The 16,382-nt window shown below is 42.7% G+C and overlaps 1 protein-coding gene across 2 annotated transcripts in view; it reads left to right on the plus strand.

Annotated features, from left to right (window-relative positions):
- The first annotated feature begins 3,537 nt into the window (after positions 1–3,537).
- TMEM161B (transmembrane protein 161B) overlaps positions 3,538–16,382 on the plus strand; it is a 44,809-nt gene continuing 31,964 nt past the window's right edge. The window contains exons 1-2 of one of the 2 annotated variants that reach the window (XM_083151820.1): positions 3,538–3,925; positions 9,810–9,883. In XM_083151820.1, the coding sequence (XP_083007946.1) occupies positions 3,919–3,925; positions 9,810–9,883 (81 nt within the window). In that variant the 5' untranslated portion in view covers positions 3,538–3,918. The remainder of the gene's footprint in view (positions 3,926–9,809; positions 9,884–16,382) is intronic. The other variant, XM_083151821.1, reaches the window with a different exon arrangement.

Genomic DNA, 16,382 nt, shown 5'->3' on the forward strand with positions numbered 1-16,382 from the left:
CATAGCTTAAATTCTCCAATCCCTTAATTAGCTTTGTTGCTCTTCTTTGGACTTTTTCCAGTTCTATGATGTCCTTTTTATAGGGGCCCAGAACTGTACTCCATATTCTACATGTGGTCTAACCAATGCTTTGTACAGTGGCATAATTACTTTTGAGTCCCTAGTTTCCATACCCCTTTTTATACATGCTAGTATTCTGTTGGCCTTATTTGTTAATATATGACATTGAGCACTACACCCCAGTTTGTTGTCAATTTGGACTTATAGGTCCTTTTCCAAATTTGACACCTAATTCTAACCCCCATTAGATTGTTGGTGTAGATCAGTGGTTCCCAACCTGGGGTACTAGTACCCCTAGGGGTACTCTGCAGACCAGTTGGGGGTACTTGGAAATAATATTGGTAATGGCGGAAGAAGAAAAAGTCTCCCAATGGCAAAAGAAGTCTACCATTGACATGGAAACAAGCCACGTTGTGTCATTTCCAGTTCCATCTGCAGTGTCATCAGCATCTACTTGAGCTTTTGCCCAAAAAGCAATTCACTGAGAGCTTCCTGTGAACATCTGCCCCGCACTGACATGGGTGGAAGAAGCATTAATTCTACAGGCGTCAGTGGGAACTCTGGAGACAATACACAGCCAGCGGCCAGACAAAGAGGGACCTGATTCCTGACCATATACTAGTCCACGGCTACTCCTTAATATTAGGACACGCATACTGCTCACTTCCACTCATAAGTACTGTGGAAATTTCTAATTGAGAGGAGGGGAACTTATAGATGAAAAAACTAATCAAAGGGTACGGGAGAGAAAAAAGGTTGGGAACCACTGGTGTAGATGGTTATTTCTCCCATGATGCATAATCTTACAACTAATTTTCCATTTATCTGCCCACTTACCATATATACTTGAGTATAAGTCGACCCGAATATAAGCCACCTAATTTTACCACAAAAAACTGGGAAAACGTATTGATTTGAGTATAAGCCTAGGGTGGGAAATGCAGCAGCTAGTTGTAAATTTACCAGTATAATAATACCAGGATGCCACAGGCTGCTCCCCCTGCATAATACCAGGACACCAGAGGCTGCTCCCCCTGCATAATAACAGGACACCAGAGGCTGCTCCTCCTGCATAACAGGACCCCACAGACTGCTCCGCCTGCATAACAGGACACCACAGGCTGCTCCGCCTGCATAACAAAACACCACAGGCTGCTCCCCCTGCATAAAAGGACACCACAAGCTTCTCTTCCTGCATAACAGGACAATACAGGCTGCTGTTGTGAACCTACACATACCAGAACCCCTTGCCATAGTTTTAGCAATAGTGGAAGGCATGACTGTGGCAAGGCATGATGGGACTTGTAGTTTCAACAGCTGAAGGGCCATAGTTTGGACATGCCTGGACTAAAAGTTCTAAAAGTGAAAATAAGTGATGTTGCTCATAACAGCCAATCAGGTATCTATGTAAAAACTGGCCCTGGACAAGACGCCGAACCGGACATCAAAATCTGCAGTCTGGAACTTGTAGTGTTCGGTCCAGGGGTTGTCCCGTCCTAGGGGTGTCTTGTTTGGGGGGATGCCTGTGATAGCTTTCACCAGGGACATGGGGAGGGGGGAGATTACAGTTTCCCCGTGTGGTCTGGACCGTTCCAATTTTTGCTACATGCCCGGACTATACAGGGAGCCTTTGTTCCATACCCTCCAACATTTCATGGACAGAAATCGGTACACAATTGGAAAGGGGGCGTGGCTGTGGGCAAATGGGCATGGTCAATGATAAAGAGGGCGTGGTTACGCTCCCTTTCCAAATGTGTATTGGCCATTTTTTTCATTATATAATATGTATGTACTATATCAGCCGGGCACTCCGTGGGTTCCTGAAGCAGCTGCCGAGGGGGCCCTCCAGGCACAAAAGACTGTGATACGGGAACAAACAGAGGCACTCCAGCGGTCCCCTCACCACCCCGCTGAATATGCTGCTGAGCGGTCCCCCTGACCTCCCGGCTGAATAAGGTGCTCAGCGCTACCCCTCACCTACCACGTGAATAAGGTGATCAGCGCTCCCCCTCACCTCCCGGCTGAATATGCCGCTGCTGGGGGCTCCCGCTCACCTCCCACCTCAGAGACGCTGCTGCTCCGCCGCGTCCGCCAAGAATTTCAAAACCTATGTGTGGCAGCATTCGGGAGCAGGGCCGTGGGCTGCGTGATGTCATTGCGCGACGCACGCTGTCCCAGGCCGCAATGCACCTCCGGGAACGGGTGCACTTGGCTAGATCTTAACCTGCGCAGTGCCTGATCCGACCAGTGCCTGATCACTGGAGTGAGAGGAGCTGCTGGGAAATGTGAAAAAAACGGTACATTCGGTACATTTGTATTTAGCCGGTACAGACCATAAAAAAACGGTACTGTACCGGCTAAATCGGTACAGTTGGAGGGTATGTTGTTCTCCACCCTCCTCCCATACCTCCCAACTTTTTCTTCCACAGGATCGGGACAGACGTGCGCTGCAGAAAGGGGGCGTGGTCTATGAAAAGGGGGTGTGACCTCACAGGATGACCCGTCCTAAGGCCGCACCCCCGTTTTTCGCCACTCTGCAACACTGAATAGACACTGTCTAGACACTAGTCTATTGTCTTCAGACTGGGGGTGGGGGGGACTCCCAACTGCCCCCCACCGCGGGACAATGGCGGCCCGGGTGGGACATGGGAACATCCCCAAAAAACGGGATTAGCGAGACAGTTGGGAGGTATGTCCTCCTCTCCCTGGTGTCAGCTGTCACGTGAAGCCCCCCGGACAGGACACCTCACGGACCAGACACTACAAGCTCCAGACTGCAGATTTTGATGTCCAGCGGTCCGGGTTCTTGTCGTGGACCGGTTTTTACCCATACCTGCCAATCAGATTCTGTCCATCATTTTGTAGGAAGAAAAAAATATGATAGACAGAATTTGATTGGCTGCTATGGGCAACATCAGCTCTACAGTTTTAGAACCTTTAATAAATGTACCCCTTAGATGCTAACTGGTTGCTATGGGCAGGGGGTCCCTCAAAGGTTCGATATATAAGGACTGATGCAGCAAGCAGTGAAACTGTGGAGAAGCTGTCCAATGATTTACATTTTCCTCTGATTTCTCTTCTGAGATTTATTAAAATGACCAATTTCTACTTAAAGTTTCCTACAGCCATGGATGTCTTGGTATTTCCGTTCATGCTATTTAAAGCGCATTATGACATGACATGACATGAAGGCAAACTGCTTCTCATGACAAATAGTGCTAAATATCCATGCTTGCCCACACATATCATGGCCGCGCATATGACTTTCAGCAGCAGCAGCAGCAGCAGCAGCCTAAACCGGCACAAATGCGCGTAATGTAACACGTGATGTCACCGCATCAGACGTCTACCTTGTCCTCTTCTGGTAACGTGACGGTGAAGTACCCGTAACACACATGCGCAGACAGCTATAGGGTCCTTTCTCAGTATTTGGTCTGACCTTCAGGTGCCTGTTTAGAATAAGCAATAATATTAGTGCTGACAATTAGCTGTCTCGGCTTTCATGCTAATGCTGTCGGCTGTTTATTTCCAGGTTATGCCTGATAGTTCCATCCTGGCTTAAAATGCGCTGTGTGATCTCACTGAGCCCGGGTACCTAGATGGGCGCCGCAATGTTGCTGTATGGTGGGGTCCTAGCGTGACCTCCAGCACAAGAAGTGTAGTGGTGCCGGTGACTGAGCTGTGTGTAAAGGAGACAGGTGTGAGCTGGGCTGCTGCACGTTTCTGTACAGGTACCAGCGCAGCCGTCTCCAGCTGTATGTTCCCAGGTGCATTGACTGCGAGGTACATTCCTATTACTGTCTGCTACACATCCATATTACTGGTCTGTGGTGTGCTACATATCCCTTCCTGCACTGTATGAAAGGTATATATACCTGCACACTCATGTTACTGACAAATGGTCTGCTACACATCCCTCCCTGCACATATATACCTGAACATTCATATTACTGGTCTGTGGTGTGCTGTACATCTCTTCCTGCACCGTATACGAGGTGTATATTCTTGCACATTCATATTACTAATCAATGCTCTGCTACACATCCATCCCTGCACATACATATCAGGTATATATACCTGCACACTGCAAATTTATATTACTGACCTATGGTATGCCACACACACCTTCCTGCACTGTATGATAGGGGGGGTAGAGATATATGCATTTTCCTTACATTACTGGTCTATGCCCTACTACGCATCCATCCCTGCACTTTATGTGATGTACAGTATTTATACCTGCTCTTTCATATACCTGTCCTATGATCTGATACACATCCTTTCGCACACTGTATGAGCGGTAAAGGCACATTCATATTACTGGCCTGTGATATCCTACACATCCCTTCCTGCACTCTATGAGAGGGACCTGCACGTACATACTATGGGATGATATGTATTCATTCCTGCACTGTATTACATGGTATCTGCACATTACTGTCCTATGGGATATTATGTATACATTCCTGTACTGTATTACATGGTATCTGCACATTCATATTCCTGTCCTATGGGATAATATGTATACATTCCTGCACTGTATGAGAGGGACCTGCACGTACATCCTATGGGATGATATGTATACATTCCTGCACTGTATTACATGGTATCTGCACATTACTGTCCTATGGGATATTATGTATACATTCCTGTACTGTATAACATGGTATCTGCACATTCACATTACTGTCCAATGGGATAATATGTATCCATTCCTGCACTGTATGAGAGGGACCTGCACGTACATCCTATGGGATGATATGTATACATTCCTGCACTGTACTACAAGGTATCTGCACATTCATATTCCTGTCCTATGGGATAATATGTATACATTCCTGCACTGTATTACATGGTATCTGCACATTCATATTACTGTCCTATGGGATAATATGTATACATTCCTGCACTGTATTACAAGGTATACACAGTGCACATTCACATTACTGTCCTATGGGATAATATGTATACATTCCTGCACTGTATTACACGGTATCTGCACATTCACATTACTGTCCTATGGGATAATATGTATACATTCCTGCACTGTATTACATGGTATCTGCACATTCACATTACTGTCCTATGGGATGATATGTATACATTCCTGCACTGTATTACATGGTATCTGCACATTCATATTACTGTCCTATGGGATGATATGTATACATTCCTGCACTGTATTACAGGTATCTGCACATTCATATTCCTGTCCTATGGGATAATATGTATACATTCCTGCACTGTATTACATGGTATATGCACATTCACATTACTGTCCTATGGGATGATATGTATACATTCCTGCACTGTATTACAGGTATCTGCACATTCATATTACTGTCCTATGGGATATTATGTATACATTCCTGCACTGTATTACAAGGCATCTGCACATTCACATTACTGTCCTATGGGATATTATGTATACATTCCTGCACTGTATTACAGGTATCTGCACATTCATATTACTGTCCTATGGGATAATATGTATACATTCCTGCACTGTTTTACATGGTATCTGCACATTCACATTACTGTCCTATGGGATGATATGTATACATTCCTGCACTGTATTACAGGTATCTGCACATTCACATTACTGTCCTATGGGATGATATGTATAAATTCCTGCACTGTATTACACGGTATCTGCACATTCACATTACTGTCCTATGGGATGATATGTATACATTCCTGCACTGTATTACAAGGCATCTGCACATTCACATTACTGTCATATGGGATAATATGTATACATTCCTGCACTGTATGAGAGGGACCTGCACGTACATCCTATGGGATGATATGTATACATTCCTGCACTGTATTACCCGGTATCTGCACATTCACATTACTGTCCTATGGGATGATATGTATACATTCCTGCACTGTATTACACGGTATCTGCACATTCACATTACTGTCCTATGGGATGATATGTATACATTCCTGCACTGTATTACAAGGTATCTGCACATTCACATTACTGTCCTATGGGATGATATGTATACATTCCTGCACTGTACTACAAGGTATCCGCACATTCACATTACTGTCCTATGGGATGATATGTATACATTCCTGCACTGTATTACATGGTATCTGCACATTCACATTACTGTCCTATGGGATGATATGTATACATTCCTGCACTGTATTACATGGTATCTGCACATTCACATTACTGTCCTATGGGATGATATGTATAAATTCCTGCACTGTATTACACGGTATCTGCACATTCACATTAATGTCCTATGGGATAATATGTATACATTCCTGCACTGTATTACATGGTATCTGCACATTACTGTCCTATGGGATATTATGTATACATTCCTGCACTGTATTACAGGTATCTGCACATTCACATTTCTGTCCTATGGGATAATATGTATACATTCCTGCACTGTATTACATGGTATCTGCACATTCACATTAATGTCCTATGGGATAATATGTATACATTCCTGCACTGTATTACATGGTATCTGCACATTACTGTCCTATGGGATATTATGTATACATTCCTGCACTGTATTACAGGTATCTGCACATTCACATTACTGTCCTATGGGATGATATGTATACATTCCTGCACTGTATTACATGGTATCTGCACATTCACATTACTGTCCTATGGGATGATATGTATACATTCCTGCACTGTATTACATGGTATCTGCACATTCACATTACTGTCCTATGGGATGATATGTATACATTCCTGCACTGTATTACAAGGTATCTGCACATTCACATTACTGTCCTATGGGATATTATGTATACATTCCTGCACTGTATTACATGGTTCATGCACATTCACATTACTGTCCTATGGGATGATATGTATACATTCCTGCACTGTATTACATGGTATCTGCACATTCACATTACTGTCCTATGGGATGATATGTATACATTCCTGCACTGTATTACACGGTATCTGCACATTCATATTACTGTCCTATGGGATATTATGTATACATTCCTGCACTGTATTACAGGTATCTGCACATTCACATTACTGTCCTATGGGATGATATGTATACATTCCTGCACTGTATTACATGGTATCTGCACATTCACATTACTGTCCTATGGGATAATATGTATACATTCCTGCACTGTATTACAAGGTATCTGCACATTCACATTACTGTCCTATGGGATATTATGTATACATTCCTGCACTGTATTACATGGTATATGCACATTCACATTACTGTCCTATGGGATGATATGTATACATTCCTGCACTGTATTACATGGTATCTGCACATTCACATTACTGTCCTATGGGATGATATGTATACATTCCTGCACTGTATTACACGGTATCTGCACATTCATATTACTGTCCTATGGACTGATATGTATACATTCCTGTACTGTATTACAAGGCATCTGCACATTCACATTACTGTCATATGGACTGATATGTATACATTCCTGTACTTTTTTTTAGAAGGTAAATAGAAAAACAAGGTGGAGCGCTGAAAAAGTTGGATTGGATCAATTGGGTGTAGTGATAACAATATATTTATTACTCATGTAATTAATATTTCCACAGATATCACATTAAAATATAGAAAATAATAATAAATGACATAATAAAATTTGCACTTTAAAGGTTAATAGAAATAGGACATTTATAGAATGAGATGTTTACTTAGTTGTTGGAGTCCTGCTTGTTCCTATATTGCTCAGACATTAGATGGAATATTCCCTAAGGTGGTCTATAGTGTTATTTATAAAAAACAACGTGGGAGTCCATATACCTTGCTTGGTTGTAATACTGCTGGGGGATTTTAGGCTCCAAGGCTTGGAAAGCAACCTCACAATGGTGCGGATGGGTAGATCCAAGAATTGGTAGATGGTGGTGTTCCAGTGGTGCTGTAGTATTCAATGTTGGTTGATTGACCAAATTTAAAGGGGGTGTAGGGAGCTGTTTCAAGACAGGTGTCTGCCCAAAACCTCTGGTGTCCAATCACATAAAGTAACGCTATGCTGCCTGACGTGTTTTGTTATCCAACAACTTTCTCAAAGGTGTAGCACTCATTGCAGGGTTATTGTTTATATACCATCATAACAGGAAGTGCACTTACCATCATTACTTAATTACCCAATTGATCCCAAATAATCTGTGTCATTTTACAATGGACAGTATTCAATGATTTTTTTTATCCATGGGCAGCGAATCTTGTTTATTCGCAGGGTTCCGGAGGGCTGCAGGTTTCGCTGCCCCTGCTGGTGAATTTTAACCCCTGCGGGGGGACGGAGGCAGGCAGGGAGCTGTAAGCCTCCCTGCCTGCCCCAGAATTTGTCGGGGAGGTCTCTCGGGGCACAGGCAGCAGAGGCTGCCCCCCGGGAATGCTGGCACGGGACAGGGGTAGGGAGCCGCTCCTGTGGTCCCACACGTAACAAGCCAGGACCAGAGTGAAGTGAATATATGAATATCTAATGGGCGGCTCCCGGCCCCCTGCTGGTGAAAGTGTAAAAAAAAATAAAAAATGTTTAAAAAAATAAAAAATAAATTAAATATATATTAATGTGCTTCAAGCACATGAATAAAAATAGCATGCCCCTTCACAGAAAAAAAAAAAACAGATTTGTTGACACCAAAAAAAAAAAAAATAAAGATTTTATTTTAAAAGATCACATTCCAGTTCACCTAAAAAAGATGACGATTGTAAAACGGAGAATCATGGCGAAAATCAATGGAGAAAGCAATTCGCCATCCTAGCATTGAATACACTCTTGGCGAATCCCAGTGAAAACCCCATTGAAATACACCAGCGAATTGCAGCGAGCTTGAAACGGAGAACTGGCCGGCATTCACTGTTCGCTTTCGGCGAACCGTGAACATTGAATAGGGTGAATCATATTTTCAGTGAAAAAAATTCACCGCAAGGAGTGAAAACAGCACGATTCGCCGAAAAATCGGTGAATCGGGAGCATTGAATACTGGCCAATCAGTTAAACTTTTTAGCGCTTCACCTTGTTTTTCTATTTATGTTTGGTACCCCCTTTTGGGAATTGACCCTTTTCTTGTGTGAGCAGCTTGACAAAGCATCCCTGCGGGCGCCTGATTTACCTCCGGTAAATCCTCTCTACTGTTTTAGAAGGTACCTGCAAATTAATATTACTGTCCTATGGGCTGATAAGAATACGTTCCTACACTGCACTAGCAGTATCTGCACATTCACATAGCTATCTTGTGAAGTGACGCAAACTTACACATTACATCATGTGACCCTTTTGTTGTTGTGGAGTTGCACATCCCAACATGCCCTACAACATTTTTAGCATGCCCTAATTGCAAAACTGGCACTGCATGCTGGGAAATATAGTTCCACCGCAGTTAGAGGGCCGTATTATTATTAGACGTTCCTGTGCATTTTGACTGCTGACCCAAAAAGTAATTATGCCCTTTAGTTTTAAATGTACTGTACCCTTTTTCCTTATGGTTGGTGTTTGTTCTATGATAACACATGCACCATGTGATCTACTCGCCTGGAATTCATAGTGTTTTAGTGGGAATTCGAGATGCTTCACCTTCAGTATTCTACATCCAGGGCACAAGCAAGGTCTTTGCATACTTCCAGGGCTAACAAGGTCTACGTGAACCGTCTTCTTAGTAACTTACCATTGTATACTCTGCTAATATTTGAATGTAATTTATTCTTATTATGGAATTTTTGTCGTCTCTCAAGCTTCCGTTTTTTTTACGTTTACTGTTTTAGTATTCATTTATGATATCCGAAGAAAAGTTCGTGTTTCTAAGAGTCGTGGAGAACGAGCCTTCAGCGGAAAGATGGTATGGCCATATTGATTTCGATCATTGTATATATGTGTTATTCTTAGAGTAAAGTTTTTCTCATTGTGATTAAAAGGAAAGCCTTAACCTCAGGTTATCAACTCCAATCCTCCACTACCCTCAGCAGATCATGTTTTCAGGATTTCTGTCTGTGGAAACAGGAGGGGATAATTACTTACTCTTACTTCTTTATCTGTATGGCACAACAAAGTGCCCGCCACGCTACATATAGCCGAGCGATCTAATCAAATGCAGGGTAGAGGGAATGGGGAAGTAGGGGAGGTGGTACACAAACTGTGATTGGTGAAATCAAGTAGCTTGTAAACTTTTTTTCTATTTCATTAATGGATGTTTATAGCCGGATCTTCTTACCAGAATGTTTTGCTAAAATATATTTTTACATCTGTTTTAATCTGAATACTGATATATATTTGCCTGTGCTTATTGCTTCAGTATTAATGTCGATCATTAAGCTTCTCTTTAGTACTGGTCATGCAGTGTTTGGTGTACAGCAGCATATTTCCATTGTGTAATTCACCTGCAGCACACTCTGCTGTGTGGAAATGTAATGTCTGGATGTATTATTTGGTACAGAGCAAAGTGTATGCAGTGGAATCTGCTGGCAGCAGATGCACATTCACCACACATGACTGTCGTTCTCAATTCAACTCATATCTGAAACATTGCATTTCATCTGATAGGGTTCTATTGGTTTTTGCACATTGCAGACAATTCAGATTTGCCTGTTGAGCAGCAAATTCAGTCCCAATGTCAATGTGCATATAATATAGGCACTAATGCACATGTCAAGTGAGCAAAATTTGCAATTGCCGGGGTGCTCGCTGCCTGATTGACAAGCCGGGGGTGTTTTGGGATGGACACCCGGCGTTTCATAGGCATGCCAACAAAAAATGGTGGGCATGCCCATAGAAATGCTGGGCAGGCCCCAGAGAATGCAGGCGTTCCCCTGCCTGCTCAGGACAGGGGGCTGACGTCACATGATGTCAGCATTTATTTATTTATTTATTTATTTACAGTTTCTTATATAGCGCAGCATATTCCGTTGCGCTTTACATTTGGAAACAACAGTGTTTAAACAAACTGGGTAGATACAAACCGACATGGAGGTAGGAGGGCCCTGCTCGCAAGCTTACAATCTATAGGATTCACCCCCAGTTCACAGAAGACCACATAGAAGTGCTGATAGCTCGCAGTCGGGATATTCAACGAATCTGGTTCACTCGCCGTTTTCCTCCTTGCCTGTTCCCTGAAGCAAGAGAGAGTGTGGCCATTAAAATGGTGAGGCTAGCCACAAAATACGGCGGACCCACTGCATTTGCGGCAAACCGTGTTGTTTAAAGGGATCCTCATCAGCTCCTAACAGTGAGGATTAGGCCCTTAAGCTGTTTACACATGGTGTGATTTGGTCGCTGAGCGATTTTGGCTTAAAATCGCCGGCAATATATATAGGCCCTTATTCAGATCTGATTGCAGTACAAATTTGTTCTCAGAATGGGCAAAACCATGTGCACTGCAGGTGGGGCAGATGTAACATGTGCAGAGTGTTAAATTTGGGTGGGGTGCATTGAAAATGAAATCTAAATTGCAGTGTAAAAATAATGCAGCCAGTATTTACCCTGCACAGAAACAAAATGACTCGCACAAATCTAACTCTCTCTACACGTTATATCTGCCCCACCTGCAGTGCACATGGTTTTGCCCATTTTGAGAACAAATTTGTACTGCGATCCTATCTGAATAAGGGCCATAATCTGGGTGGACAGCCATTTGTTCCAATGGTGGCGGAACTACTCTGCTCACAATGCTGGTGCCAGTATCCCGACTGTTAGCACCCGGAACTTAAGTATGCTGCGGCGGGCTAGGGTTTGGCTATGAGGGGTGGAGCTTGAGGGTTAGATATAGGCAGTAAAGGGGAGACTAGGTATAGTTTGGGGGAGAGGAGGTTACATAGAAGGGACCAAGGCAGTATATTTAGGCTGCTGGAAAGGAAGGGTAGGGGGAGGGTTAGAATACTTTACCTCCCAGGTGTTGGGGTGCTGCTGTCGGTCTTATGACCTCTGGTATCCCAAGTGCTGGCATTGTGATACCGTTCCAGTGCAGGTGGGATAAGATTAACATGTCCGCAGAGATTTAAGCTGTCCACACCAAAAGATTCTTTCCAACAACTATTTAGCTGGTTGGAATGAAAATATGGTTCAGTATAGAAGTAAATGACAATCAGCTATTTGCTCCCAAACAGCAGAAAATGGTCTTTAACAAGTTTATAACTTTTTTAAAAGTTGTCTGAATGACTGTGGCTTTTCCAGCATTTGGAAGCAAGTGTCCAATTATTATTTGCTTCTATACTTTACCAATCCAGCAGGCATGTTGGAAAGATTATGTTCAGATGTGTGGCCAGCTTTAGAGTTGGGAGCGTGTATCCTGGCTTAACTCTTAACTGCTCTTAAATTAAATCTGTCCAGCATTTGTGGGTTACATGCAAAAGCAGCTAGCCAGTATTTACTATGAACTAAAAAAGAATAAACATGAATACATACAGTATGTTCCCCTTGCATTGCATTAAACACCAGTGTGTCCAGAGTGCTTTTTTTCTTGCTCCACTCCTGAATGTGTGATAGACAAAGGGGGGTATTCAATCCCTACAGATATTTCAGACAGGCAGAAATATCATCTGTTTTCAACAAAACAGGTCTGACAAGCGGAAAGCCCATGGATCGGCTAACACGGTCGCAGATTGTCAAATGGCTGCTAATTCGACAATAAAACAGCCATTTTTGACAATGCAGACTCAAAAGTGGAATCTGTATAGGCGAATTTCTTCCGTGGTTTAATACGGATGGCCGATATTTCCAACTGTCGCAAATATCGTCCAAGATTAAATGTCTTCCCTAGTTGTGATGTTTTCATGTTGCTTGGACGAGTGGCAGTGTTCTATCTCCTCATTGTGAGTTACATGGCTTTGCAAAGAAATATTTTTCCTGACCTTGTACTAACCAGACCTACATTCATTATAACATTCACCGTCCTTGCTGATAACATTTTTTTGCTTCGCTACCCTATGGCAGGCATCTCATATTTCTGTTGATATAAGCAATCATGTCCTTCATCAGTTTCGTATTTACCTTTTGTACATTATTGTAACATGCACAAAACAATGTTTGTTAGAACTTAAAAGTCCTTCCATTTACTTTATTACCTGGAAATCCTTATAACCTTGGCAAAGCATGTATTGGGCATGCTGTAACAATGCTATTGTCCATTTTATGGAGTGTAGCTTATTGTGGAAGCTCTTTAATTAGAGTAGTCCTCCTTCTGTATCTCAGCCAGACAGGATGCTATTTCGTCATATAAAGATTTCTGAATGACAAGATGGTGCAATTCAATTGTTGCCCTGTTAGGATGCGAGTGCCGTGGTAACATTTTTCTTCTCACATCCTCCTGAGGTGGCAATAAAGAAAAGTGTAAAACTGTGTGGTTTGAGCGCCCTAACCAAAACTAAAGGAGCATACACACGAGGCGATTTCAGCCCCATTTCTAAGCGATCTGACTAAATGGAGCACTGATTGCTCCATGTGTATGTCCTGCAGCGATGCTTGCACTGGATGACAGGATAGATCACGGGACTTTGCCTATAAACAATAGGTTGGCACACAGCATCGCCGCGTGTAGTGCGATTGTGCTTGCGCTCGTTGCTTATCACAAAGGACGGGTTGCCCTGTGTGTACAGGGCTATAAAGGTGCCCACACACTAGAAAGATCTGTGATCTTTATCTTAAAGGGCCCCTTACACTTCTGAGATTTTGTCAGATTTGACCCAATTCAGTTGGATTGGGTCAATTTAGCTGACAAAATCTGATGTGCCTGATGTGTAGGACCCATTGCACAATCCTATGCCTTTGGGTATAACCAAGAGTTTGATCCTCCTGCACATAGGATAAATCTCGAGTCGAACAGGTTCAACTTGTTGGACAAGTGTAAGGGGGCCTTGAACTGGACAAAAGACTTTGTGCAAAAAAGTACAGTTTGACAAAGATTTCTCTTAAGATTTTAGAAAATTTTAACCCCTTCGGTGGAATGCCCAAAAGATTTCCGTTTGTGTCACTGAAATGTAGATGTGTGCCATCGTCTCTCCCCCACACACACTTCGCTAACCCCTTTATACCTAAGCACCCAAACAGAGGAGTGTTCCCCAAAAACCCAAGCGATGGAATACCCAAACACCCGATCCATAGCACCCAAGCGCATGAACGTGCCCAAATCGCTGAGTTCCTGAGCACACCAACTTCCAAATACCCAACCGCTTGGAAGTGCACAAGTGCTCGAATATCCAAGCATCTAAATGTTCCTGTACACCCAAGTGTGCAGACACTTCTGAGCACCCAAATTCTAAAATACCAAACACGCCCAATCGCATGCATATCAGGAGCATCCTAATGCGCCTGAGCGCACGAAGACCAGAATACCCGTGTCCCACAGATCTTTAGCTGCGCATTCTGATCTTCCCTGCAGCCGGTAAGATCCAGCTAAAGATCCGCGGGAGTGTGCATCGGATCGATGTCGTTCACAATTGTGAACAATTGCAGTAAATTGGCTGATAATTCACTCTAGTGCGTGGGCACCTTTAGACAAATTTAGCTGCTATACCCTGTCCATTTGGGCACAAGATCTAAATAATATGCGCCCAGAAAATGAAATTGCTCCATCAGGCACACATTAATTATCAGGGGGCCCAAAGCAATTCAAAGACACTTTTAAGTGTCTGCTGATATTAGCTAGAACCATAATAAAACCATAAACCTCAATACATTGTCCCTTAAGAAAAGTGGGTTTACCACATAGCTAAATTGCCCACTCTTTTTGTAATATGTGCACACTTTGACCTCTCCATGTTTTCTGTCCATCACCTCTTTAATGGAGGGATCTAATTTAGCCGCAGGACTAACAACGCCCTAATAGCTCCCATGTTAAGAGGGACGAGCTATTCAATTACTCAAAAAGTAGGGAAGGAAAGAAGACTCTTTGTGGGGCACTCTTTGAAATTACAAAGAGTGCCCCACAAAGAGAGTCTTCTTTCCTTCCCTACTTTTTCAATACTATTTTGGACTCGGGAGCACCACCAACCCGCCAATAGACCCTGGAACAGGGCCCAAATATTTGTCCTTGTTTGTTTATTCTACTCAAGCCACACACCTCACACCACGGTTCAGTTCATCCTGCTACTAAACCCAATGTTGAGTTGACTACCTTGTGCGTAATTCCAAACTTGTATGGCTATTCAGTTACTGCATGTGGTCAGCCCTGAGAGTGCATTTAATGCAGAGTTTTTGCACCTTGGTTTTTCATTTGGACATAATGAGTACAGAATGCTGCCGCTCTATTGTCATAAATAAGTCTGAAGTCACGGGCAGCATAAATTTGAAGGCTTATAAGAACTGGTATTGGCTTTCTTTTTGTCGAACCTGCACAAGAAAAGGACTTTTCTTTTATAAAAGTTATGTTCTGATGTTATTGTTCCACGTTTAACCCTTTAAATGCCAAAATATCCGCTCAAAATGCCAACATCTCTGTGAGAAATATGCAGAATATTAGATTTTTATTTTTGTATTATGTATGTATGTATGTATGTATAGTTATTTTGAAATTCTGGAATATTGTAAGTTGTATACCAACAGTTTCATTGAATAAAATATTGATTGATAACAGAATATCGGTTAAAAGTGCCGGCGTCACTCACATTCGATATCATTTAAAAAAAATATATATATGTTAAAGATTATACTTCATATGTAAGGTAAACATTACAGGTAATTATGATTAATAAAAACGTTTGCTTGGCAATTTTCACACCAATTTTGACAAATTCACTTGACACTCAAATGGTTAAAGGAAATGACTGATACGTTTATGCCACCAAACCTTGTTAAATCCCTTTTATATATCCTGAAAGGCATATTATTATTATTTTAACTGTAAAACCCGTTCTGAATTGTTAATGTTTGTCACATAATGTAATATGGACCTACTGAAATTTAGACTTAAGCAAATTATTAAATATTGATACCAAACATATTGTTTTTGGGTAATGATGGAAATATATTACTGAGTAGAATAGTATTAATGCCTGACTATGACTGAAGGAGAGTCACTGGGGTGTGGTATAGGGTTCTGACAGTCGGGATCCCGACAGTCATTAGCCCAACGTCGGGATCCCGACTGGCCGGACTCAGACAGCATGGCAAGCGCTACAAAGCCCCTTGCGGGCTCGCCACGGATACGGTGGCTCGCTACGCTTGCCACCTATTCTATTCTCCCTCTATGGGGGTCATGGACCCCCACGAAGGAGAATAGCCGGTGGCCACCGGGAACCCGTCTGTCGGTGTTTTAACAGTCGGGATCCCGACGTCGGGTAAATGACTGTCGGGACCCCGTCCGGCACCCAAGTCACTGCATGGTTCTGTCGTAAGTTTAAAAAAAACCC

The sequence above is a fragment of the Crinia signifera genome, chromosome 1 (assembly GCF_055691185.1).
Source record: "Crinia signifera chromosome 1, ASM5569118v1, whole genome shotgun sequence".
In the NCBI taxonomy this organism is placed as follows: Eukaryota; Metazoa; Chordata; class Amphibia; order Anura; family Myobatrachidae; genus Crinia; species Crinia signifera.